Raw genomic sequence first — 27074 nt, forward strand, 5'->3', positions numbered from 1 at the left:
GTAAGGAGGCTCGAGTGAGGTGAAGAACGACAGGACCAGAGGAAATGGTCTCAGGTTGTGCCATGTGAGGTTTGGGTAACAGAAAAAATTTCTTCACTGAAAGGATGGTCATGCCTGGGAACAAGCTGCTTAGCGAAGTGGTGGCACAGAAGTGTTGCCAATGGGTGTGGGTGTGGCATCTGGGGACACAGGTTAGTGGTGACCTTGGCAGAGCTGGGCCAACAGTTGGACTCGGTGACCTTAGAGGTCTGTTCCAACCTCAGCATTTCTGTGATTCCATGGGGACACAGTGTCAGCTCCACTCGTGGAAGCTGGAGTGAACCAACCCTTCCTTACACTGCATAACCCATCCCCACTCTGCATTAGAAGCAATTTTGTGTTTCCCCAAGCCTCGAGAAAATGTAGGAAAAAGATTCCTGGGGTAAAGCCCAAAAGGCAGTACAGAGCTGTGCTTGGGGCAGCCCCTGGGCTGCATTGCGGGTCATGCTGTGGTCTGATGTGGGTGTGGGCTGCTGGCTGCCTGCAGAGCACCCACAGAGAACCTGCCAGGGAAGCAGCTTGCCAGCAGCAGCGTGGTAAATGAGCAAGCTAAGAGTGCCCTAGGTGTAAGCACCCTCCAAACACCGTTTGCTCCTTGCTGGAACAGCCAAGCCACGGCCATTTGATGTTAGGAGAGTTTTCAATGCCCACAGGTTAAAGGAGCATCTCAAAGCACTCCCTGTCGAAGATGAGATGGTTTCACTGCCAAACAAGGTGAAAGCCATTGGCCAGATCGAGTGTCTCTCCCTCACGGTGGGAGCGGTCCCCGTGGAGTGCGCTGCCCTCGTCGTGGGTGAGTGTAGAACCCTCTGGTCCTCCACTGTGGGCTGGGGTCTACTTCCTCCTACCCCAGCAGGAAAAACAAAGCTCTAGGAAGATGTTAAAATTAAAACAGAGTAAGTTCTTGTTTGGCCCCCCAGAGGGAAGGGGGAGGATGTGTTCAGCAAGCTTGGCTTTGCCATGCTGGTGGAGCAACCGCTGCATCTCCCTGCAGGCACATCCGCCTGCCCTCCTGTGCCCTCCTGTTCTCCTCTGGAGCCAGTCCCTTTATAAACAGGGCTTGGTTTAGCAGAACAACCACAAAGGGAGGGAGGAAGGATGGAGTCACTGACAAAAAGCCCAGGAGGGAATTTTAAATGTATAAATCTGAATTGTCTTGTTTTTTCAGAAGACAACGAGCAACCCTTTTCCTTTGGGCTGCAGACACTGAAGTCTCTAAAGGTAGGAGTTTTCCAGCAGCAGGATGCTTACCTGTGCTGACAGAGGAGCTGGGACCACTCTCATTTACAGATTTCCCTCTTACCTAAAGACATATATTCTCTGCAGTGTGTCATAAACATGGAGAAGCACCACCTCGTTCTGGGGCAGATGGACAGGGAAGAAATCCCGTTTGTGAGCACTGACAGTGCTGAGGCAGGAGAGCAGTAAGTAGTCTGGGGAGGTGAGCTGCATGTGCATCCCTCAGCCTGCTGGCAGTGCCCCCTGGCAGGGCCACACAGGAGCTGCCAGGTCCCTTTGCTGGAGGAGAGTGAGAGGTCAATGGCCCCGGCAGAAATTGTTTTCATCAGCTCATCAAATTTTGAAACGGAGTCCCTGGACTTTTTGGCAGCCTTTGTCAACTTTTACTGCTTTTTTTTCCCTAGTAAACATTATACATCAAAGCGGGCGTCTGACAAGCCATGCACAGGGGAATGCCTTAGGAAATGTACTTTTTGGAGGTCACTAAGAAGACTCCTTGAGGCCTGCTTTGACAGTGTTCGCAAACAAACCTTTGTCTGGAAAATATTTATGAAGCAAGGCCAACAAACCCACATGAATGTTGGAGAGAGAGATCCCGTCTGGAGATAATGGTGTTGCCACTTCTCCCTGCATTACCCCAGCAGCCCTCCTGCCAGCTCTTCCTGGTGTCCCAGATTTTTCCAGCCTTATCTCCCTAAAGGAAGATAAATATGTGCTGTACCTTTCAAATGTGTGTAGCTGTGGTGGCTGGCTCTGCAGGCAGGCAGGCAGGCAGGGCAAACCCCCTCCTCCCAGGCACTGCATGGGGCTCTTTCTTGCTGAGTGCTGTGAATAAGAGATGTATCACTGATTCTTGCCTCTGACTCACGAAACCGGCGGGCACCGAGTGCCTGACGGGGGGGTTTGCACTTCTGTGCCTTCGCAGGCAGCGCTTGTGGTTGCTCAGCGATGAGCAACCTAAAAAACCTTTGCTCACCGCTCAAGAAAGCGTGTCTGGTGGCTGATGTAGGTCAGCATCTTCTTCAGCTGCACATTCCGACCAGCCCCGGGGGTTTGGGGTGTCCCTCAAACCTGCCGTGCTGGGAACTGCCGAGCTCCAGGAGCCTGGGAGGGAGCGGGGAAGCAGGAGAAGGAGCGCACCTCCCTCGGCTGGCTCTATCCATGGGCATCGGGGGGATGCAGGGGGGATGGACGGGCTAGCGGGCGGTCAGGATGGGAGCGCAGGTGCCCCTGCTCCATGCCCAGCTCACCTGCCTGCCCAGTGTCCGGGACAGCTGATGGCCCTGGGTGCAGTGTGTGAGCCCAGGGACAGCACTGTGGGGGACACAAGACCCCTGGCTGGTTTTCCTGTCTCCTTTGAAACAGAGATGAGAGAGACGCAGCGTGGTTCTGTCGCCGCAGCAGTGATAAATTATTTCTTAGTACTGCTTTCAAGCCCAAATTATGCTGCTTCCCCCCTCCCCAACCCACGAGGAATGCCTGTTTTACTAAATGTCTTTTCCTTCCACTTTCAGCAGTTTGGAGGCATAAAGAGGAGTTGAAACGCCATCCCCACACAAGAGCTTGATATCAAAGAAATCCTGTGCAGCTGTTCCAGATGAAACAGCAATGCGCTGCTTTGAAAACATTTATACTAGGCTACAGCTTGAGTAGAGCTAAATGAAATCCTGTTTGTAGCCAGTAATTTAGAGATATTGTCATGTTTATCTATGGGTTTTGAGAAACAAACTTATTGTGCTTATTTTCTGGACTTTTCTATATAGTGTCCTCTTTATTACAAACAGTTGGGAAAACCTTATGAATTTCTTCTGATGATAAAAATACTTTTTATAGTGGCCTCGTATGAGTAATTGTACTTAGCTGTGATTAGAGGCTATCAGAATGAGATTTTTATTAATGATTTTTCCAGGGGCTAAGCATTTATATTCACTTAATTGATATTGCCACATTCAAATGGCCATTACCAGGAAGTTACTCCAAGTGAAATAACAATGTTAATACCACCTAGGAATTATAGCTCATCCTGTTAGCATAGTATTGTTGCCATGTAATTAGGGATGCAGCTGCTGGCCTGATGAGAAAGAGCAATTGCAGAATTATTAATGGGTCACAGGCTTCTCTGCAGTGGCGTGGCAGAAGCACAGGAACAGGGTTTGGGAAGGCTCCCAGAGTGATCTCCCAGTGTTTGGGCTGGCACCAGCACAGAGGCTTGAAACCCTCTGAGGAGGGATCCTCTGGGCAAGTCTTGGCTGCCTTCCTATAGGGGTAGTCAAGTAAATCAACCATTACACCGGCCCAAAAAGCAACAAAAAGCACGGAAGTGTGTTGTGTGGAGAGCAGCAGATGCAGTGCCCGGGGTTGCCCCTGCCACCAGGACCTGTGGCCACCCCTGCCCTCCCAGCACCCAGCCTGAAGCCCCTGCAGCGCCCAGGCCACGCCTGGTGCAGGTTACTGACTCCAGCTGCACTTCAATGCTGCTGCCAGAAATGCCATATTTTTTATACCTGTCTATATAAGATTGCTTGGGTTCTTAAGTACAACCCTTGATGACCCTCAGGGGAGGTGGGAGTTTTTGCCAGGACAAGCTTTCTGTTTGGTTTCACTGTCCTGGAGCAGCAGGGTTGCTGCTTCCCGTGCCACATGATATTGCCTGGGGGAGCCTGGCCTCACACAAACTCAGATTTTCATGTTTTCAAAACTTAATGGGAATTAATTGCTGGCATCTGCTTGAAGAGGCATCTTTAAAATTCAGAATAATGTCCTTGTGGTGTTGTGCATCTGCTGATGGCCAGTCCTGCTGCAGCTGGATCCTTAAGGGGTCAGGTTGTGCTGCAGGAGTCAGGTAGCTCTGACTTAGCAAAAGCACTTTGGCCCTGGCATCAATGCAAGCACCAGCGGCATTCCTGCTTCAGAAGCCTCTTGGGTGGTTCTGGGTGAGAATCAGAAAGTTTGGTCACCTCATGGCCATTGGCAGCCAGGCTCCTGGCAGCTGATCCAGTGTGTGCCCACCCCTGCCATCCCATGCCTGCCACAGCATCCTGGCTGGAGCTTTATCTCCTGCAGTGGGTTTGGACTTCTTTTCAGTATTGGGTACATCCAGCAAACCTGAACTATCTGTATTTTGAGCTATTTTCTATTTTGGTGATAAGCTTCAGTGCTTTCTCTACATACAGTATTTTATATAACACAGTTATAAATATATATATATATATATTTACAGGGTTGGGCTGCCCAGGGTAGTCCCACTGATGTGTTGTAGAAATATTTCACTAAATATGAAATATATTTGATTATTTTATATCCTATGAGTTTGGTATTTTGGTACTTTTTTCTTTCTGTGCCTATTACTGTGTTAAATGTCAAATTAAATCTAAATAAAGTTACACTCTTATTGCTGTTTATTTGCTTGTATGCTTGATATGATTTTTTTTTTCAGTGCATGTCTCTTTTAGGAAAAGGGTTTTGTTTCACTTTTAAGCCTGTTGGGGCTCTACAGTGCTTTTGGAAATGGTGTTGGGAACTGAGAGAGAGCAGCAGTTGGGATGAATTAACCAGGGCAGGCTAAATGGCACACAGCATTTGGGCTAAAAGGTGACCACTTGAAATCCCAACCTTCTGTCGCCATGGCTCACCCTCCCGAGGGAGGTATGGGATCTATGGGATCCTGCTCTTTCCAGGTTTACCCTTTGGAAAGCTGTTTTGGTGTTATCTTGCTGGGGCAATGCCAGCGCAGGTGGGTGTGAGAGTCCTTTGCAAACTCTGGAAAGCTGGGAGAAGAAAGCAGCCAGAACACGAGAGGAATGAGTGCCATTGCTGTGTGACCACAGGCAGAGGTCAGGGTCTTCCCCAAAGCTTTGAATCTGAATTTAGGGAGTTCCTGTCTCCGCCTGCATGGGCTTTAGGATGCTTCAGCAGTAGTTGAGCTCTGTCTCACTGATGAGGAATTATCCTTTCACCCACTCCAAGTCCCCAGCAACAACCTTTGGTGGAGCAGCAATACTCCACGCCCAGTGAAATTGGCTCTCGTCAATGCTGGGCTGGCATTTTCTCTGAGCATGGAAAGAAACCAGGCTCCAGCAATAAAATGGAGAAAAAAATTAGAAGAATCAATGTACAGGCAAAAATAACATCTTGTGCTTCCTGGAGCTGCTACAGGTTTCTAGATTGTATTTGTGATGCTAGAGAGCAGAGTGCCAGCACACACAAATAGAAAATCAATGGGCAAAATTCCATCCCTTCTGCATGCTGGGGCTAGCCCTGGAGCTGGTGGCCCTTCAGAGGTGGCTCCTGTGAGCAGGATAAGACAGGACAGTTGCTATAGGGGCCAGGCACTGACCTCAGTCCAGAGGGATTACAGAATAGGGGAAATAATATCGGATCTTTGTGTCAAGCACTTGCATGGTCACAGGGGTAAAGGGTACAGCAGCTGAGTGCTGCAGAGCAGCTCCACAAGCCCTGGGTGCTCCTCTCCAGCACAGGTGTGTGCCTGTGCCCCTTTGGCAACCCCTCCCTGACAGGGGTTTGCAGGAAGGCCTTGTAACCGAGGGACCTGCTGCCTCTTGGCAGGTGCTGGGAGCAGAGAAGAGGGAAATGCCTGCAGCCATGTGGGATGAGGAGGACTCAGGAGATAAGGAAAGCTGTGAGAGGATATTGTGAGAAGCCTCTGGGGCGGGAGAGGGTTTGGTTGAATGTTTTATTCAGCTGGTTAATGCCGTCATGCTGCACACAAACATCTCACAGCAAGCACAACCCCCTTCCCAAGCAGCCTCAGGGAAAGTGAGCCAGCTGCTCCTTGGCCAAAGCACTGTCCCTTGTGCTCATGTGGCCAGCAGTGCATGGTGGGATGAAATGCCTTTGGTCCCTCCAAGACCACGTCTTTTTGGTCATGTCTAAAGCCAAGACAAAGAACTCAAAGAAGAAGACATTAAACAGAACCCTGGTGAGCCCACTGCAGACCTTCAAAAGCTGGTGGAACATTCAGCATCTTGATGCTTGGGCCCTTACAATTAAGATGGCCCATGTGGGCAAGGCATCAACACTCGGTGAAAATTTCAGAGACCTGAAGATCTGGTGGAGAGTGGCTGTCAGGCTCCCAATTCATGCCTGTACTTACAGTAAGTGATGCACCTGAGGGCATGCGGGCAGGCAGCAGCAGAGAAGACCCTCTGAGAGCACCCTGGGGCTGCAGAGTGGGGCTCACCCCACAGCCCCACCTCCTTCCACCACATTTGCTGCTTAAGTTCTTCTGGGCTGGCCACTCTGCAGTGGAAAGGCAGAGGCCTTTGCCAGGAGCAGCCCTACAGCCATCACTCACATGCATTTTGGGTCCTGCTGAGATCCACCAACATTTGTTCATCACTTCTACCAACAGAGCAGCTGATTAGATGAGACCTGCTGGGGTGTCTCTTCACAGTTATCTCCAGGGTAATCTGTTATCTAATAGCTCTCCAGGGAGGTCCTTTTTACAGGCTTTTCTATTACTGATGATGAAGTGATGCTCAACATGTTGTGAAAACAAATCTAATTCTTATGTCTCAGAAGCAAATAACTTGATGACTTATTTCTACATAAACATATGTCTTGGGGCTGTATATTGCTGGGTTTATTTTATGGGACAAACATCAGCTGAGGTCTGTATTGCTTTCCCACCTGCTGCTTAATAGATGGAGGTGAAGTATCAGGTTTCCATTAACTGAAAGTGTGCTCCTTTTCCTAAGCTGAGATTCCTCTTTTTTTTCCTCTTTTCCATGAGCTCTGCCCTGCTGGCAGTAGCTCAGCCATGTGCTGGCCTCCTCCTCCTCTCTTAACAAGCACACAGCTGACGGAAGTCTGCAGGCTCTGGAGATGACACTGCAGGTATCAGTGACATTTCACCAGAGATGGCTTTGCTGCAAAGGCGATTGATTTAATGATTTTGTTACCAGAGTGGTGCTGCAACCACTTCCCCGGGATGAGATTTCATCACTCCCAAAATGGCTATGGAGACAGTCGACAACCTAAAAATAGGAGTTTAGGAATAACAGGAAGCCACGGCAGCAGCAGAATTAGGGGGGGGGAAGCTGCGGGGACCTTCTCTCGGCTTTTTGGCTGTGCTCGGATGGATGCCCGGGGCTCGTGGCTGCCCCCGCAGGGAGACGCGGTTGGATCCTCCAGAAAAGCGCCTCGGCTCGCACAAGGAATAGCGGTGTAAAGTTAGGTGCTTATGAAACATCAACCCGCCCAGTACCCAGAAACAGCTGGGGGATCTGCAGAAGGTGGGCAGCTCTTAATGCTGCTCCAGCCGCTTGTGCTCCCCTCGGCAGTGCCAGGGCCAGCACTCATTTACTGCTCACCACCTCGCACCTCTCTTTCGCGGAGAGAAACAACCTCCTCCCTCCAGTGGAGCTACTGCAGCTGAGGAAAGCCCTACCTGGCGCTCTGAGCTGCCGCTGGGCTTGTATCGCCTGTGGAGCTGCCAGACCCTGTGCTGTGGTAGCCAGCTGCTGGAGCTTGGCTCGGGAGGAGCGCAGGGACCGCGGGCTGCGCTGTCCCCGGGCTCGGGCTGGCAGCATCTCGGTGCCAGATGCTCCTAGCAAGGGATGAAACACTAAGAGAGGACTGACAGGAAGACTGGGGAGGGAGACCAGGACCCAGCCACCTAAAAACTCTCTCTGCAGTAAGGAGGAGGTAGGCAGGGTCAAGTACCTCTGTTACCTGCAACACAGGGATGCACAGCTGGCCATGGAATTTTCCAGGTGTTGCTAGCTGGGAAGAATCTCAATGGCAATGCTGGCAAAGGCAGCATTGAAAAATACTGCATAAGGGATGGAGCAATATTGAGATCTGTGACCTCACTGAGAAAACCAATATATTTTAAGGTGTTGCTATAAATCTCAGTCCTCTGTTCCTCCACAAACAAGATCACATGGAGTGATCAGGAGAGGGATCAGCCTCTTGACAGATGCAAAACATACTGAGTCATGGAGAACAGGGGCAAAGAGAAACTGTGCAACACCAGACGGCACTGGCAATTAATTTGAAAATAAAACCATAATTCGGAGTTAATCATTGGGTCTTTCCTAGATCACAAATCAAAAAAACATTTCAAAATCCCTGGGTGAAAGACAAAGGCTGGGACGAGTGAGTTGTAGCCCAGTGACCTGGTTTTATCCAGGCCAGTAGAGATCAGGACACATGAAAAATGGTCAGGACTTTGCCACTAGCCTTTTTGATTGCTGGTGGGGAAGTAGAAAACCCATAACTGGGCAAAATGTGGCTTGGAGCTGGTGTAACAAAGAAACTGGGCCTCAACAGTGCAGTCATATGAGAATCCAGTGAAGTGGCTCTGCTGTGAGAGGTGCCCTGGGAAGGCTGTTCAGCCTTCTGGTTTGGCAGGCTTAGAGAGGAAATCTGTGGATTTTAAGCTCCTACTCACAGAGAGTTTCTCTACTGAAAGCATCGTGATACTTCTTGGTTTAGACTTCAATGGCATTTTTTCGGATTGACTTTTAAGGCTAACAGAAGGGGAAATGGGCTCTAGTTCCTTCAGGAGACGTCAGTGTATTTTTAAAAACAAATTATGCATGAGGACTAATTAACTTGGCATTTACAGCTTAGCATTCTCCTGGTTAAATTTGCTCCAACTGAGACCACGTTTTGTTGCAAGAAAACTTCTGCCTGGCATTTCCTTCCTTCCTTCCTCCTGCTGCTTCCTATGCTGTGGTATTGAGGTCATGAGCCACCTTCCAATGTCCTGTCCAGTGACTTCCAATGAAGTAGTGAGTAGAGTGAAGATCTCAGGCTTAGCTGTGAGGGCTGAGACATATCTCAGTGGAGACATATCTCTTCTGGTCCTGGTCAATGTTCTAAATTCTAGAGAACATTTGAGCTGCTGGGTTAACCTGTACCGATCCAGAGAGCATCTGAGCACAGTGGCAGCTGTAAAAAAGCCACCTGGAGAAAGCTCTAGTACAATGAATCACTGTAGTCTGTACAAAGAGAGTTAATAGGATGTTCTCGTTCAAAAATTGTATTAGAAGACACTGATGACAATGAACCCACAGCAGTTGCTCTCCCTGCACTTCCACTCTCTGCCATCCCAAATCAAGTTAAGGTGATCTAGATGCACCTCTTACTGCTTCAGGAGAAAAATATGTCTTGCTTGTTGCTGGGGGTCTCAGGTAAGTAATGCAGCAGAGGGCAGGCTCAGCGAAGGCACAGCCCCATCCCTGGCACTGCAAACTGCCACATCTACAGGGAGGTCACTGGGTCAATCCCAAAGGTCACTTCCCAAGGCCCAGCTTCAGGAGAGAAGCTCTCAGGACTCTGACAGGATGAAGGGATAATGTGCACCAGCCTGAAGACTGGTTTGTGGAATGGCTGCAGGTCTACATCACTATGTGCTCATGTGCAAACACAAACCCTGAGTTTCTTTCACTCTTTTAGATTCTTTTCTCTTTATTTTTAAGCCTGAACTGACAGATCTTTGACTATCAAGGTCAGTTATTCATCTTCCCCATAATTCCCACAATACGAAACTATAAACATAAGTGGTGGTGGTGGGTAAACAACCAGATCCAAAGGACACAAACACAAATCCCAAACAAAACTCAATTGTTGTAAAGCTCAGAAGCACTAACCAGGGGTCCAGGGTGTTAAACACAATACAAATTGAATGGACTTGGTGTCCAGCTTTTGAGGCTGATGAGTTAAAATTAGGGCAACTTGGACAACGAAAAAGTGGGATGGCAAAAGGAAGGACATGAGGTTTTAGTAGAATTAACTGTGTGCTAAAATAATCCTTAGGAGATTGGTATTAGTAACCAACTCTCCTGACAACTCCTCTGCATGAAATGTGCTGCTTACCCATCACAGCTGCATTTAGGTGTAGAAACAGCCTCCCAGGGAGCACTGCTCAGAATGGAGTGTCTCCAGGTAAGTCCCACTCCATGGGAGGAAAAGCAAGGCTGTGTATTTAGTGGAACCACCTGCATGCATTTATTGGCCTCCCCTCTGATCCTGGCTGCTCAGCACTGCTAAGCCACAGGCTGGCCCAAATGGTTTTTAAGAAAGCTTCCCAACTCTCTCTCTGTAAAAGGCCCCAAATTTTAATCTTTTAATTGATGCAGCAAATCTCTTTTCTGCCCTTGAGCTGAGAGAAGTGGGTACTCTTGTCAGGCAGAGAACAACCAGAAGCACATCTCAGAAGCACATGATGTACTGAACTCTCTGGAGACTGCTAATGATGTTTGATTAATTTTCATTATCAGTGTGAGCAAGCTTTGAGCTCTCTCTGCATCTGTCTTATTTAGAGTTGTCTTTTCTTTCTTAGTTAAATAGCAGCTTCTACAGACAGCGATCTAATTGCTCCTTAGCACCTGCTTGAAGCTGTCCAAGGATGGACATTGTGTAATTTGCAGTACACGTGATTTGGTCTTTAAGGCCCAGCTCAAATAAAATGGAATAGCAAATGAGCCAGTAATTGAGTTAAGTGGAAGGTACCATGCAGGCTGATGCTGGGGTCACAGAAGTGCTTGGGCTGAACAGCACTGACAATGGAACAAATCAAAATACGCATGTTGTGGTCACCCAGCAGCAGGATGAACAGCCTTCCAGCGGACATCCTGAGTTCAATCACCCACAGAATGCTTTCTGCCTAGCAGGGAAACTGGCTTTTGCAGTGGATTTTATTCTGAGTCTTTGCTGTGCTGCACTGAACTCTTCAGTTAGGGGCCAATGGGTTCAGGTGCTGCAAATGCCCAGGATGGGTTATGTGCTGTCACCTATGGGCCTGTTACATTCTCAGGTGCAGTGCAGGGAGCCCCTGCCACTCACACCTCCCAAAACCTGTCCTGGGTAAGGCCATGGCCATGCCAGGACAGAGAACTTCCCAGCCACAGAGCTGTTCATGTCTCAGAAAGGAATGAACCATACCAGCATTCAGCTGCAAGCTCCTCTTGGTCCTGGAGGAGTCCTTTTGTGGGTCCTTTGACGAGTCCTGGTAAGGATCTCAGCCATTTTTTCATTACCAAGCCTAATTTTGATTCCCTTCTAGCCAGATTACAACATGCACCCATTGAGGAAATACTGAGCAATTGGGAGTGGTACAGCCAAAACCACAGACTGAACTCTCAGTCTACATATTAAAAACTAAGAATCTGTACAGGAAAGAAGTTTAAAAAAAAAAATAAAAAATTATCCTCTACCTCACTCTAGCATTACACTGGACTGGCAGGCAGGAAAACTTATCCTACTTTCCTCCGCTGCCATTCAGCTTCAATGCCCTGAACTCATCTTTATGCTCCATATTTCTCACCTGTTCCTGCTCATTTTGCCTGAAGAACTGCTGGCTTGATCAGTCTCAAGGCTTTGCTCATGGAAACACAGCTTTTGAAGGACTGGCAGGACAAGGCACACCCCCAAGAAAAGCAGATTGTTTTCTCTAGAACATTATTCCAAGCAATTATTTGCCATCTTCTACATGAAATCAGGAGTTACTTGAAGTGCTGTTAGGTATTAATTCACTTCAGCATACAATGAAGAAAAGAATATAGTCCTGGAGCCAACCCTCAAGTCATTCCTGATTACATTACCAACATGCAGCATGAATGGCAAACCAAACTCAGCCATTCTCCTCGTGTCTGGGTGCTGGAGAGCTTAATACCTCTGCTGTGACGATCAAAACTCCGCTATTTCAAACAGATCTTTCTTCCCTGGGAAAGGCTTTTTGGTAATTAAAGGAAGAGGCTTTGTCTGGGTTGAAAGTCGGAGCCTGGGCACGCTGTCAGGTGCGATGAGGCAGTCAGGGGGAAGCTCGCAGGAGCTGCTTTGCAGGGTGTTGTCATGGGAACAGAGCAAGTAGGGCATTCGCTGCTCCGCATCCTCCGCACAAACGCTGGCAGCGCGGTGCCACAAAATCGATGCTGTTTGCAGCACTGGCAGAGCCAGCTCTCAGAGCAGAGATTGAATCTGAATGAAAGGAAAAGGCCAGAATCTCCCTTTGTGTGGAAGTGGTGTCACTCCTGATTTGAGTGCAGGACTTTATGCCGTGTTTGTGCCAGCGAATCTGGCATCCACAGTAGTTAACAGCAGCAGACAAAGGGTTCAAAGGGTTAATCTTGGTCAGCAAGTACATCACCATGCTGGGCAAGCTCAGAATATAAAATGTTGCCATAGTGTCAATATTTGTGGTCATCTGAAGTATCAGACTCACCTTGCACAATGCTGTCTCTGAATGCAGCTTATTTTCTCTGTGCAGGTCTATGCATGTGGAATTGTTGGAATTTTCTTTATAAGAAATATTTTGTGTGATACTGTGGTTGCTAGGGAAAAACAATGGTAGTGAATGGTTTCCTGGATAAAGAAGAATACAGAGATTCCTGCTCTTTCAATTATTAGGAATATGTATCTAAAAGGAAAAGAATACTTGGTTTGCACCACAGAGACCAGTGGAAGTAGAACTAAATGCAATAGGTAAAAAAAGATCTGATAAAGGTTGAAAATGCTAACAGAAAAAAAGAGCAAAATGCAATTCATTGCCTCCAAGCTTTCATTTTGCTTTGCCCAGGTCTGCAGGCAAAGTAAAGATCTCCTAATTAAAGCAGGCATCTGCAGAGGAACTGCATTGCTGCTGCTGACCCAGGCCAGCAAGGTGCTGAGTGAACACTCCTCATTTCCTATCCATGCTGAAGTGTGAATGAGGAGCCCACAGCCATCCAGGGCTTGTTTGATACGTGCTTTGGAAAAGTGACCAAAATAGCAGGCAAGGGAAGAAAATGGAGTCAGTGCATGGAGGGGTTCCCAGTTCGCTTGCTGAGGTCATTGAAAGCCTCTCTGCTTAGCAACAGGTTTGAGGCAAGTAATGACAAACTTTGCCACAAAAATGCTTGGAGTTGTATCATAAACATAATCTCACCTTGCCTTTAACCTCTCTCTCCCTGGCTATGGTGTTTCCATGCAGGCTGCAGCAAAGATTGGAATGAAATGGCTGGCACTGGATAGAGCACATTCTGGATTCATGGTGACTTTACTTCTAGTGCTGATCCCTTTGAATATAAAACAGAAAAAATGAATGTATCAGAGTAATCCTTGTGGATTACTCTGTATGAGGAAGAAACTGTGGTTCCTTTTTTTTGGGCATGTTTGCCTCTGTGCCTCCAGCAAAAACTCTCTGGCTTAGAACAAGGAGCAGGAAAGTGTGTGGAGCAGCATTGACCTTGTCTCCCCCATGAGCAATACATGCAGGGCATCTGAGGTCTTGCTGGGTCAGGGCTGGCAGTGGCTATTTATAAATTTTGGATTAAACAAACAAATGCAGAAGCTGTTCTTCATGCTGCAAGGGATGAAGCCAGAGCTGAGGACTTAGAGATTGTGGTTAAAGAGCTGAAGTCCCTGTCCCACCTACAAGCTGCTGTTCCTCGTATTTGCAGCACGTGTCCTTTGCTGAAGGAAGGGACATGCAGCAGGGATTGCATTGATAAGAGCATGACACATGTCACAAATGGAAACCATACACAGAGCAGGGCATGTTCCCCATGTATGTGATGTGGGGACTCAGCTGCTGCAGTGTGTGAGAGCCCTGACTGACCTTGCATTAGCAGAGGGACCTTGAACTCTTACAGCCTGCAGAAAAGTCAGGAGTGGATTCACTGAGACAGAAAGATAAAATAAATGCACAGCTCTTTCAGCACTTCCCTCCATTTGCTTCATATCATAAATATCAATACAGATACAGAAATACAGAGGTAAACAGTTTTCCCAGCTTGCCCTTTCCATATGCATGCATTTCTGCTGTGAAAGGCTTTATGTAACTCCTGACAGCAGATTGCAAAATAATGCCTCGGTTATGGAAGGAAGCCACGAGCCATTACATTGCATTACTGTAATGTAATGGGTCCCTGAGATGAACCAGATTTGGAGAGCTTGTTTTTATTGTAAACCTTGAACCCCATCCAGCCCGCTGGTATTGATTTCTCTTTGTATTCTCCAGAGATCAAGGACCACGAGGCCAGAACAGCAGCTAGACCGGAACTGAGCCACTGGGGTTTTGGCCCCAAACAGAAATTACTGAGACAAAACTGTGCTGTTTGTTCAAAGGGATGCAATACCAGTGACAGAACTTATTCACATGGATGCTGATGACCAATCTACTGAAAGGTGAATTTCTCATTAGCCTAGAGCAAGTGACATTGTAATTATCTCTTCCTATGTTTCTTTGCTAAGTAAAAGCTGCTGTGACAACAAGTGCTGCCATCATTCTAATTTTTTTTTTTTAACTGAACATAGGGAATAGACAAAAAAAGAATCTGCATTTACTTTGTTTTTCTTCTGTGCAAATGTCACACCACTTTCATGCTGGCAATAAGTGCAGAAGTGCTGATTCAATCACTTATTTACATAATCCCCATAGATTTTTCTTTTCTATCATTGTTGATAATGAAAAGATTTTCTCAGCTGGGAAAACAAAGGGAAGCAGGCAAGTTCTGAATGTGAATAGGCTGAAGTAACATAAAAAGATGGCAATTTGCATTAGTAAAAATAATCATAATGTGGATGATTTAAATGATGGTATATAGCTTCTATCCCTACCTGCCCTGAGGAACATCTACCCTGTGACAGCTCAGCTGCAGTGTGTGAAGCTGCCCTACACCTGTTTGACACAGCACAGCAGGGTCCATTGTAATTACCACAGAGTATAAAGGTACTTTGCAGAAAAAAAGCTTTTAAAACACCCATATTCACATATGAATCAGTGCAGCAGAGTAAGGAGAAGCAGAGGCACAACTTAGTCCACTGTTTGCTGCAGAGACCATGTGGCTTTGGGAAGGTTCTTGCCACAGGAAAGGAAATGCAGGAGCTTGCTCTGCACATACAGTGCCTGGAAATATAAAGCTATATGGAAAAATAAGCTATTTTTGTAAGATGACTGAGCAGGAAAGATGTGACTCTGGAGCAGCTACCCTGCCCAATGCCTAGAGATGCACAGTCTGTGCTGTGTCTGTGTTGCACAGCCCTGGTTCTTGTTCCCAAAAGCCTGGCTCAGGCTGTTCCCCAGTAGCTCTGGGGGATGTACCCCCTGCTCACCTCTCCAGGGGGGACCAAGGCTGCCCCCTCCCCACAGCCTTTGAATGATCAAAGACACTGCCAGCAGCTCTTGAGGGCACTTGGTGTGTGAGTATTGATAACAGAGACAAACATGAGAGCAGCTACAAAACTGTAAACCCCATAATTTGACACAGCACGCTGACAGGAAAGTGCAAGGCTTAGCTTAGAGAGGCCAGTGTATAGTTACAACCCTCAAACAAATCTTGCTATTAAAGCAGGGTGTATGTTGTTTTTAAAAAGCAAACTAGATGAGAAAGCTCAGCTCCATTAACTGGAAGAGGATTGGTCCAGTAAGGACAGAGTTAGCAGTGCAGGGAGCAGCCCGCTGCTCAAGAGCTCAGACTCTGCTGATAATCCAGTGAGAGCTCTCTTGAAGATGAAACACATCTTCAGCCCTTCTGGAAGATTAGCAAGCTGGAAAGCAATTATAGTCATGGCAGTCATTTAATAATTTCCTCAAAATCAAATTTATATACATTTTAACTGTCTTTCCCCTTTTTTTAAAAAACTGTAGTTTAACAGTATTGCTTCTGATACTAGTGTGCTGATAAATACATTGAAAAAAATGAATTAAAAAAAAACTGAAAAAAATCTAAATGCTAAGACTAAAACTGCCAGTGTTCTTTTCTTAATAATTAATCCAGGAGCTTTGCTTACCTAATCACTTATCATTGTTTTCTAGGGGAAGAATGGACTCATCTTCTGGAAGGAGTAACCTTTACCTCCTGGAGCACCAACAGCCTGTGGCTCACAACTTCCTGGTTATTTTTTCTGGTGTTCCTGGCTTTGAAGACTGGGCTTGAAGGTTCCAAAGGCTGCTCCAGCCACCTAAATAAAAGCACATTTATTACCTGTGTATCAGAACTGTCTGAATGGGTTAAAAAAGTTTGTTTACCAGGCTCTCTTTTCCTACACCAAATTCTTCCAAAGGCAGTGATGCCTCTGAAACTGCGTATTGTTTACTTCAGCTCAAAATGTGATCTGGGTTTTTCTAAAGATTCAGCATGTTTTTCAACTCAGCAGTCAATCTGCCCATTGTAGACTGTGGCTGTGGGTGGTGGGGAAGACACAGAGCCACCTTCATGCTTCAAAACACTTCCATTGCAGATACAGCCATTAAATAGACAAATTGTTTGGCTAAGGCTGAAACCTTGTGCACACTCATTACAGTCAGGCAATTTTCCCTGAATTTGAAGTAAAGGTGTTTTGTGTTTCCATAGTAACTCGAGCTCCTTTCCTGAGATATCTGATGAACTGCTAGCATTGCACAACCTATTGTATTAGGAAGGGGTGAAGAGCACCGTTGAAAAGTCTACTGAATCTAAAGGATTATGAAATTACAGGCACTGAGCAGGGGCTGGGGAGGGAGAGGGGAAACAGAGCAGCTTCTGGCCATGTACAGCTTTGTTGCTTGGGAGTTCAGACAGAGAACCATGGAATGGTAGAACGGTTTAGGTTGGAAGGGACATTAAAGATCCTCCTAGTTCCAATGCCACTGCCATGGGAAGAGGCAACTTCTACTAGACCAGGCTGCTCAGAGCTCCATCCAACCTGGCCTTGAACACTATCAAGGATGGGGATCCACAGCTCGTCTTAAGAACCTGTGCCAGTCTCTCAATGCCTTCACAGTAAAGAATTTCTTCCTAATATCTCATCTAAACCTACTCTCAGTCTGAAGCTATTCCCCTTGTCCTGTCATACCTGCTCTTGTCCCTCTCCACTTTTCATGTGGGGTCCCTTCTGGTATAGGAATGGCTACAAGAATGATAGAGGGTATGGAAAGGAGAAGGAATAAATGGGCTGAGTCACACCGCCTGCTGCTCCTCTGTGGAGGTGTCAGAGCTGAGATGAGCCCGAGCTGTTTCTCAGGCTGGGCTCAAACCCTTATTCAGCAGCAGCTGCTGTGCCAGGACAGGCTGGGTCCAGCCCTGGCAGGGTCAGGTGGGTTTGGGGTCCCTACACAAGTAGGGGAGACTCAGGTCTTAGGAATGAGAGGAATGATGGGTTTGTCTTTACAAACAAACTGTGGGTCTGCTGCTAAAATGAAACTATCACTGAGAGATAAAAGAAACAATGGGATGGATTCCACTGATTGAGTGAAAGATGAAGGGGACACTGGGGAAACACCATAAATTCCACAAGAGTGAAGAATTAAGAGTGGGGGGTTATAACTTAGAGGGGAATCTTAGGTATCAGGCATTCCTGGAAGTCTGTACCTCTCAGACAATGGGGAAAGAGAGAGGGACATGTGGCTGGGAAATCAGGATAAAAAGGAGGCTGTGCCCTCCAAAAATTGGAGAGACCCCAGGGGAATGCCCCATGGCCTCTTCCTTTATTTGAATAAAGTAAAAGGACTCCTCTGTCTCCTTTTTGGACATAAACCTCTGGTGTTTCTGGGTTAATTTACCTGACAGGAGCCACAGCTGGAAATTCTGCTTCTCACCAAGGCTGGCTGTCCTCTGCAAGAAGGTGAACACAGGTCTTGGGTGGAAATAATGAATCACTTGACAAATGAGGAACATTGCTGGATTTTAGTGATGTCTTCTCAGAGAAACAGCTGTCAATAAAATGCATGGAGATTTCTATAACTGTGTGTTCAGACGTGTAAAAATTGGATTATATGCTGCTCACACACCTCATTTAGAGTGCTGCTAATAATAATTTCTAACCCATTCCAACAGGGTCAAGAGTGGGGGAACTACAGGCCAGCCAGCCCTACCTCTCTTTAAAAAAGGACATGTTGGTACTAAAGAGTGTCCAGAGAAGGGTAACAAGGCTCATGAAAAAATATGTCCTTTGAAAAGATGTCTTATGAGGAGTGACTGAGGGAGATGGGTTTGTTTAGCCTGGAGAAGAGGAGGCTCAGGAGAGACCTCATCCCTGCCTGAATCCCATCCTCATCCTGAAAGGATAGTGCACTGAGGTGGGGGCTGGTCTCTTCTGCTGTGCCTTCCGTGAGAGGATTCGAAGAAATGGCCTTAAGCTGAGACAGGGGATACTCAGATTAGATACCAGAAAAAATGTTTTCACGGTCAGCGTGGTCAGGCATTGGAATAGGTTGCCCAGGGAGGTGGTGAAGTCACCATCCCTAGAGATATTCTGGGGGTTTCTGGATCTGGCGCTCGGTGATACGGCTTAGTGGTTACAGTGCTGGATTAGTGGTTGGACTGGACGATCTTGGAAGTCTCTTCCAACCCTGGAATATTCCAGGAATATTTTTGTGCCGGCCGGCCCGCCCCCCGGAACCATGGCGCGGCGCCGCCGTTCCCGCGGGGACGGCGCGGCGGCGGACGGCGCCTCACGTGAGGGCGGCGGCAGGCGGAAGTGATGGCGGCGGGGGCCCGGCGGCGGCCCGGCGGCGACAAGCGGCGGTAGAGCGGCCACAGAGCGGCGGGGCCCGACATGGCGGCCGGCGGGGCGCGCCTCTGCTCGCTGCTGCTGCTGGCCGCACTGGCGGGGCTGGGCGCCGAGGCCAAGGTGAGCGGAGCGGAGGGGGGCGGGGGGGACGGTGACGGTGGTGCGCCCGGGCCCTCCCTCTGTCCGGCGCCCCCGCCGGGCGCTCGGCTCCAGCCCCGGTTCCTGCGCTCCCCGTAAGCTCGTAGCCGTAGATGTCGCTTTGCCGTGGTGCCCGGGGACACCGTGACACAAAACCCCGAGTGGAGATGGAGCTGCTGTTCCCGGGGCTGGGCAGCTCCAGCGGCGCTCGCTGGGCGGCCCCACCCGCGCTGAGTGCCCCGCTCTGCTCCTGGCCCTGCTGGGCTCATACCTGGGACTGCTGCCGTCGTTCTCTGCGTGGTTCCCTGTCTTCTACAGTCAGAGTAGCCGCGTTTGGATTTCCTCCAAATACTTCTGAATTTTCTCCTTTTTAATGGTAATCAGCGGTTTGATGGCTCTGTTGCGAGAGCAGCAGCGGTTTGGTGGAGGGTGTGTGGTAGCTGGGGTTTTTACGCTGCTCTCCTGAGACCCCCCTGCAGTGCTTCACCCAGCTCTGGGGTCCCCAACACAGCAAGGACTTCGAGCTGTTGGAGCAAGTCCAGAGGAGGCCATGAAAGTGATGACAGGGCTGGAGCACCTCTCCTGTGAGGAAAGGTGGAGAGAACTGGGGTTGTTTAGTCTGGAGGAGGCACCGGGATGACCTAATTGCAGTACCTGAAATCTGTAAGAGAGATGGAGAAGAACTGGTTACATGGGCATGTAGTGTCAGGACAAAGAGGGTAAGTTTAGATTGGATATCAGGAAGAAAGTCTTCTCTGTGAGGCTGGTGAGGCACAGGTTGCCCAGAGAAGTTGTGGATACTCTGATGCTGGCAGTGTTCCAGGCCAGCTTGGATGGGGCTTTGAGCAACCTGGATAGTGGAAGGTGTCCCTGCCTGTAGCAATGGAGTTAGAACTGGATGATCTTTAACGTCCCTTCCAGCACAACCCTTTATTTGATTCTGTGCTAGTGCAGTCAGGGTTTTCCAGCTGACCTGTGCCCACTTAGTGTTATTCTGACTTGGCTGTTCAGTGTAGAAGTTCATTACCAATACTTGTTCACACATTTTTTTGTAAGGCTGCTTGAAATTGCCTTGAACTTTAGATAAGCCACATTTATCCTTTGTCTCTTACTATTTGCTAAAGTAGTATAAGCTTAGTATTCTCTCATTCCTTTTAAGCTCACCACTGTATCTGTTAAACAGCTGTCCATGTAAGCTGAATGGTAGAGTAATCAATGTCAGCAATTTTTGCATGTGTGGCTTTTCTTAGAAAGAGGAATGAGTTTAAACTCCACTTTTTCCCCACTCAAGATTGTGTTTCTATCTCAAATAGTAGTGTTACTTGACAAATTGCTCTACTCAGTTAGTAATTCTGAAGGGTTGTTCTTAAACTTGTAGGAAGTCCTGAGTAAGACTGTTCAAAGATACTTGCAAGTAATTTGTGTTAAATATTTCAAGTCTTATGTGAAGAATACCTTCTGTACCCCTGAAAATATGAATTATATGATAACTTAGGATAATTTGTTCTAAGCATGTTGTTTACTTCACTTTTAGAATTCTGAGGATGTCCGGTGTAAATGCATCTGCCCTCCTTACAAGGACCATTCAGGCCATATTTACAACAAAAATGTTTCACAGAAAGACTGGTGAGTGTGTGTGGCACGTACAAAATGATAATAAACCTTACTGGCTAAAGCTTGTTCCGTAGTGATTACTCTCCTATGGTGGTGCCAGGACAAAACAGAGCATTTCCATAACTTACTGGAGCTTTTCTTACAGAAGTATTCCAGCTCTAGCAAGGGACAAGGCTTAGACCCTGTAGTTTTTGCCCTGTCTTCTGTTTTGGTTTGCTTGCTTGCATTTTTAATTGTTTATTTAGACTTGGGAGTAGTAAAAGGGAAGAAAGTGATGTATTTTGAATCCAGTGACTTGGAATGGTGTAAAGGCAAGGGAGCACAAACCTGGAACTGTGATATGGGAGTGTTGTCTTTACTTGCTCTACTCTTGAAAACCATCCCATCATTTAGGAACTGTTGTTTCTGGAGTTTTGTGAGGTTCCAGTAGATTTTGCACCTTCTAGCAACTTGGAGAAGAAAAAATGCTGATATTAATATTTCTTACATTCTCAGTAACAAACTTACTACTGTACTTAACCAAGATACAAGATTTCTACAGTACTTGGGCAGTACTTTGATACAAACTCTCAGTTGTAGGAACAGCAATAGCACAGATTGTACCTGGCAATGTATTTTTGATTTTTGTAGCTTGAATGCTGCATTCTTCCACAGAGGAAAATGTAGTTCTGCTTTCACATAAATGAGAAAGATAAATCCTCCAGAGGCTGTGAGGTGGCACTCAGCAGGTGCAGCTATGAAGAAGAAGTATAAAGAAGACAGAAGAGATAAGCTGGTGCCCAGCTGAGTGATTGCAGCACTGTAATTTAGCCCAGTAAAGTGTTGAGTCCCAGGCAGCTGCTGTCACTTCAGGTCTTTTGTTTTACTACCTGCTGCTGACTGTGCCAACACTGAGGTAACCAGGAGAAAGGTGGAACAGGATTCTGGTTCTGTCAGTGCTCTGCGTGGATCCTGGGGGTCTGAACTCTGAATAACAGCCTGAGTCAGCAGGAAGACCAACATTCTGTGAGTTGTTGTTGGGAGCAGTTGTCTCATGGCAGCTGGATTTTAATGCTGTGCTATAGAGTGCCCATAATATTGTCAACCACACTTTTTCACAGGGGACTGACTTGCATCTGGTAATATTTTAAGTCAAATGCTTCTGCTCAAAGCTCTTTATTCACTGTCTTGCTGCTTACAGAAACAACCCATCTAACTTCTGATTTCCCTTTTTCTTTTTTTTTTTTTCCAATGTCTGTACCTTGTGATGACAACAAAAAAGAAACTCCGTTCATGAACGTCAAAGAGAGGCTAATCTCCCCAGACAGTGAAAGGATGGAATAAGGCTCTTATGAGTATGGTGAAGGAAGAAGTGGAATTAGTAGATGAAATTTAGTTTTATCTATGATGTCAGTGTCAAATGATGTGTTTGTGCTGGATTCATATCCTCAGACTTGTTCTGCCAACAGCTTTAATTGTTCCACGGAAAAATGAAGACACTGTATTGAGTTAGAAAAATCTTAAAACTTGTTTAGCAGCTTGTCAGTAGCAGAATTTCTTGTTTAGGTGACATAACTGTGTCACAGTGGTTTATTTGTACCTTCAGTTTAGAACAGCTGAACTTAAGCAAGCTGAGCGTCTCAGCTCCTGCAGCAGAGTGGAACAGCCCAGCTAAAGCCAGCTCAAAACTGACTGGGCAGTTTTTGTGTTTCCTCAGTGACTGTCTCCATGTGGTGGAGCCTATGCCTGTCCCTGGACCTGATGTAGAAGCTTATTGTTTACGTTGTGAGTGCAAGTATGAGGAGAGAAGCTCAGTCACAATTAAGGTAAGCAGTCTAATTCTGTTGGCATATATTAAAGACTTCAGCTGTTTAGTAAATATGTCTATTGTCTTTTAGAGAAATGCTGTTTTTAAAAAGAAAACTGTTCTAAGGTAGCCTAAAATGAACCTTTTCTTTGGTAGCAGTTGTTCACAATCTTGAGCAGTAGCAATAGCATCAAACTTTAGCTGAAGAAGTGAACCCGAGACCCTTTATTGAAGATCTCCACTTTAGAGATCAGACTTTACACATTGCTAAAATTCTGAGTGTTCTAAGATATTTTGTCAAGCTTTGGGCTTTGTTTTCCTTATTATTTCAGAGGGCCTCTCGTTACACAGCTGCCTTACTTTGTTGCTGTAAATTTTCTTTATCCGTCTGTTCTAACAGTTGTTTTCTGTGCTCTTCACATTCTTGTTTCATTGGAACCATTAATGCCTGGACTGCTGTTGAATAGACTGCAGTATGTCTTTTGGTTTTTGACACCACAAACTACTGTATTTTGGGATTTTAGAAGTTTGGTGTATTGTTTTATTTTCTTGATGACTAAATGCAGGTCGGTGCTGGACAATGGGAGATCACTGGGTGATGCCCCTGATTTGTCACCTGTTTAATGGCCAGGCTGAACGGTTGGTGGAAGTGAGAGTTATAACACTGAATTGTTTTAAGAGGCATAGCCTAAGACTCTTTGCAAGGTCTCACTGTTTCAAGCTGCCTTAAACCCTTTTAATACCATGTTGTAGTTTGTTAGTTTTCCTTTCTTTCTGGGTTTTAAGTCGTCTGGTGACTCTACCAAAGATCAAACTTTGCCTGTACTCATCTTTTGGTCCTTGCTGCCTGTTGTGAGACTGGGGGGGGGGGATGTTACAATCTTGGCATAAACTGTGCTTGTATTATGTAGGTGACAATCATCATATACCTGTCCATTTTGGGTCTGCTTCTTCTGTACATGGTGTACCTTACCCTGGTGGAGCCCATCCTGAAGAGGCGTCTCCTTGGACATTCACAGCTCATACAAAGTGATGAAGACATTGGGGTGAGTTCACCAGAGTCTTTGTGTCCTTGGTTAGCGTGAAGATTGGGGTGGTTGGTTGATAAGTAATTATTTGGGGCGAGCAGCTTTTTTTTTTTGCCAGGCAGTAAATGCTTTTCCTGATAGGAGAGGAAAACAAAGGTGTGTAATGACTTCTGTGAAGCCACTCTTTCATTTTTCACTGGGCTGGAAAGTAGTAAGATGAGAACTGCTTCAGTTATACTAGCTCAAGGCACAGATTGTTTTCACAGAGAAGAAACAGGCCAGGAATAGAACTAAGAATATGCAGGAGTCCAGTCTTGCTGGTGATCATTGTCATGGAAAGTCCTTACTGCTTAGATTGCTCTCTACAAAAAGAAACTATGGAGGTTGCATCTTCTAATGTTCCAGTTTGAGTTTCTTGATGCTAAAACTTCAAGAAGAAATTGCTATAATGAAGCAGAATAGTAATGGATGCTGAAATAATTTATTGGTATAACAGCCAGAAATCAAAATGTGGCAGTATATTCCAGAAGGTCAGAAGAGCTTTTTGGGGGGCAAGAAAGGGAGTAGTGACACGATTTCCTGTCATTACTGGCCTTTCCAGTGTCTAGCACATAGATTTTTTTTATGAAATCAAGGTACACAAAGCATAGCTGATAAAAACTATTATCTAGGAAAAAGCTTAATTTTGAATGCTAATTATCCCCTTAGCAAGCAGAAACACCTTTTTAAGTGAAGATGGCTGATGATTATCCCACTGTTTCTGAACTTCCCTGTGTATTACATGTAGACATGTTTCAACTGTCTTTGTATTGCAATGCAAGATTTTCCCAGTCACCTCTTGGAGGATTTTGGGTTGAGGGTTTGTTGTTTTATATATTTTTTTTTCAACTGAAGTATTTGAATGATTCTTCCTCTGTGTGCATTCTTATAGCAAATTGGGCAGCTCCTACTTGAATTAAGTGAGCTTGTGCTGTATGCTGTATCTCAGACAAATTTATAGCTTAGATAAATTATCTTAATGCCTCCAAATATGAGATAGGCTTTTGGTTGTAGGTGCAAGGAAGAAGTCCATTAAGTTCCATGGCAGAGTTTGGATTAACTGCAGAATGAATTTACCTCAAAGTCTGGATCCATCTTAACCAATGTTATGTTTTGCTGTAGCTATTCTGTGAACATAACATCATTTAAGATCCCTTATGAGTTATCCCCATTCGTGCCTTCCCTCTTGCAAATTTTTGAGACATTCTTGTCACACTTCAAAAATACCATGGATTTTGTGGCTGAATTTCAAGGCAGTGTGTTCACTCTTTCTTGTTGCCCATTGGTGACAGTGGCAACTGATGAATGAAAGCCACTTCCTTAGTCCTCTTTCTTAAATTCTTCTTTCCCTTTACTGTCTACATAGAAATTGAGAGTATCTGACGTTGGAGTAGAGCATTTTGTTAGTCAGGAAGGCCAGTCCCATCTAGACTGTCCTGTCTCCCACCATGTGTTTTACAGTAGCAAACCATGTGTTGCTATTATGATTTTTTCCCCCCTGTGAATGACCTGTCTCCTGTTAAATGCCCATTCTAGGTATATCCAGGTGTATAACTTCTTATGGTGAGATGATAGCTCTTTGGATCAGGGATTTTCTCTTGTTCTCTATGAGCATATTTTTTTTAATTCTCATAGTGGCTTTGGAACTCAGAGCAATCATTTCAATAGGTGTCATTAATGATAATCTATGTACAGCTGACAGTTGTCATTGAGCTGCTCTGCACAGTCATATCACAAATAAAGTATCCATTAATGTTAATGTCTTCAAAAGTGTTCTGGAAAAAAAAAAAAAATGAAATGTAGGGATAAAAAGGATAAATAGGACATAGTTCTGTTATTTTTCATTACGCATTGCACATGTGATGCTTTCTAGAGTAGCTTTAGCAGCCTGACTCTGTCCAAACACTTTAATAGCCATATAAGAAGTTCAGTTCCAACTCTCACTGTTTATAACTTGGCTATATTTGCTAGCAGAAAATAAAGCCTTGCAGGTACTGTTAGAAAACAGAGTTAAAGTTAAACAAGCACTCGGTTCTTGTTGAGCTCTGTCACTTAAACAGCTGTATTGACACTGTGCTTTCAGACAACTCTGCACAATAGGCTTAGTTTGGTAAACATCAGAGTGTGTTGGTTTGATATAGAAGCTGTGTGAACATCCTGAAGTGCCTGGGAGGAAATGGCCAGGAGCTGGCAGGGAACTGAGCCTAATTCAGTTGTGAAGCGCATTCATCAGAGTGAAGGGGGTGCCTGGGTCTGCTCTGGGCTGCAAATGGATGCAAGACTGTGGGTCTGATCCTGCAGCTCTCCGTGGTGTCTCTCATGGCAGCGGGTAATCGACAGTTCAATGAAGTGTGGTCTGTTTGGGAAATCTCTGGAAGTTCCTGTGAATGAGAAATTGAAGTACAGTTCCAACAGTTCAAAAACTTGCTTGGTCATTGTTCCTGACCAGCTTGTTGGAACATCTCATTTACCCTAAAAAAAAAGGTAACCAAAACCAAGCCAACCCCCACATCCTGTGGAATGCAACAACACAAAAGACTTGCAGCTGGAACTTCTGAGGAGTAACCGTGGATTTTTGCCATTCCAGGACCACCAGCCTTTCGCTAACGCCCACGACGTGCTGGCCCGTTCGCGGAGCCGCGCCAACGTGCTGAACAAAGTGGAATACGCCCAGCAGCGCTGGAAGCTCCAGGTGCAGGAGCAGCGCAAGTCTGTCTTCGACCGACACGTTGTGCTCAGCTAAGTGGGGCTCAGGGAAGGAACTCCAGGCGTGTGGACTGGTGGAAAGAGCTGACAGAAGTCTTCCTGATCCTGCCAATTCAGAAGAGCTTTCTTGAACGATTTGTTATTGATTTAAAAAAAGCAAATTATAAAAGTATTTGAACTTTGAAGGAATGTACTAGAGTGGAAACAGTTTAAACAGATTAGTTAACCAAAAGCTTAAATCTTTGAGTTTTCAAATGGCTTTTACTAACAAAACTGAAAAGAAAACTAACCCTAAGATACGTTGGGTTGCCACTGTGGTACATTATTTACAGTTGTGACTTTATGGTGGTTTTTAACTATATATTTCTCTCTACTATTTATGTGGTTAAAAAGTACCTGGGAACACCGTAATTACTTACAACTCACTAATCACTTTATGTAAAGATCTTTTGTAAATATACTTGGATTTTCTGCTGATTGATGCTAGGTATTGGAAATGGAAGTCTTGCAGTGTAGTTTTGGTCTCAGAGAATGAAACCCTGCTGGCTGTGATCATCATTTGGTTTCTTGCACTCGTACTTTCAAGATGCTTGTATGACAAGTGATGTCTGCAGATTTAAGGCAAAACATAAGTGGACACTGACTCCTGGAGCTGCATATTTCAAGTACTGTGATGTAGATAAATTCAAATGCAGTGCACATTCAAGACAGTGTTGACATTTTGTTCTATTTTGCTTTAATAGCTTAATATATTGTAGGTGTATGATAGCTCTTATAAAATCTTTCCCTTTCTTTTCATGGGTAAAGTCTCAGGAGTTAGTATATGATGAAATATTTATTATAAAAATCTTTCTGCATTTGTCTGGATTGATGGTGTAAGGCACATACTTTCTCTAGCACCTGTCATCTTGGGAGTTAGGTGTATTTTTTTATCTGTGACTCTGTACTCATCTCTCTGCAGAGGTTATACAGTTGCTAGATGACTAACTTTCATATATCCCCTTTGGAATGTAACAATTAAAGATAAAACTGATTTTTGAAAAATG

At 45.8% G+C, this 27074-nt stretch overlaps 2 protein-coding genes and 1 long non-coding RNA gene across 4 annotated transcripts in view; 2 read left to right on the plus strand and 1 right to left on the minus strand.

Annotated features, from left to right (window-relative positions):
• Positions 1–1467, plus strand: part of NRIP3 (nuclear receptor interacting protein 3) — a 13628-nt gene extending 12161 nt beyond the window's left edge. Inside the window, exons 5-7 of the mRNA XM_023928603.2 lie at positions 693–832; positions 1208–1260; positions 1366–1467. Coding sequence (XP_023784371.2) covers positions 693–832; positions 1208–1260; positions 1366–1467 — 295 coding nt within the window. The remainder of the gene's footprint in view (positions 1–692; positions 833–1207; positions 1261–1365) is intronic.
• The window catches only part of LOC147652391 (uncharacterized), a 26858-nt gene extending 8200 nt beyond the window's left edge, over positions 1–18658 (minus strand). Inside the window, exons 1-3 of the long non-coding RNA XR_015287718.1 lie at positions 18373–18658; positions 17768–17917; positions 16018–16188 (exon numbers count right to left, since the gene is read on the minus strand). This is a non-coding gene — a long non-coding RNA (uncharacterized LOC147652391). The remainder of the gene's footprint in view (positions 1–16017; positions 16189–17767; positions 17918–18372) is intronic.
• On the plus strand, positions 18649–27074 carry TMEM9B (TMEM9 domain family member B). Of its 2 annotated transcripts, none has more exons than XM_086892066.1 (5): positions 18649–18837; positions 20390–20481; positions 22166–22274; positions 23167–23301; positions 25910–27074. In XM_086892066.1, the coding sequence occupies exons 1-5, from the start codon at positions 18763–18765 to the stop codon at positions 26063–26065; spliced, it is 567 nt and encodes a 188-aa protein (XP_086748192.1). In that variant the 5' UTR covers positions 18649–18762; the 3' UTR covers positions 26066–27074. The 2 variants fall into 2 exon arrangements, with proteins under 2 accessions (XP_086748192.1, XP_086748193.1); XM_086892067.1 differs by lacking the exon at positions 18649–18837 and adding an exon at positions 18859–19231.

This window comes from Cyanistes caeruleus, chromosome 6 (assembly GCF_971803275.1).
Source record: "Cyanistes caeruleus chromosome 6, bCyaCae1.hap1.1, whole genome shotgun sequence".
Classification (NCBI taxonomy): Eukaryota; Metazoa; Chordata; class Aves; order Passeriformes; family Paridae; genus Cyanistes; species Cyanistes caeruleus.

Bases quoted from the DNA above. Each gene is read 5' to 3' on its own strand.
- TMEM9B (XM_086892066.1), top strand. From the start codon at position 18,763: ATGGCGGCCGGCGGGGCGCGCCTCTGCTCGCTGCTGCTGCTGGCCGCA. The intron at 18,838-20,389 runs GTGAGCGGAGCG...CTTCACTTTTAG, and splicing joins GGCTGGGCGCCGAGGCCAAG to AATTCTGAGGATGTCCGGTG. The intron at 22,275-23,166 runs GTAAGCAGTCTA...TGTATTATGTAG, and splicing joins GAAGCTCAGTCACAATTAAG to GTGACAATCATCATATACCT.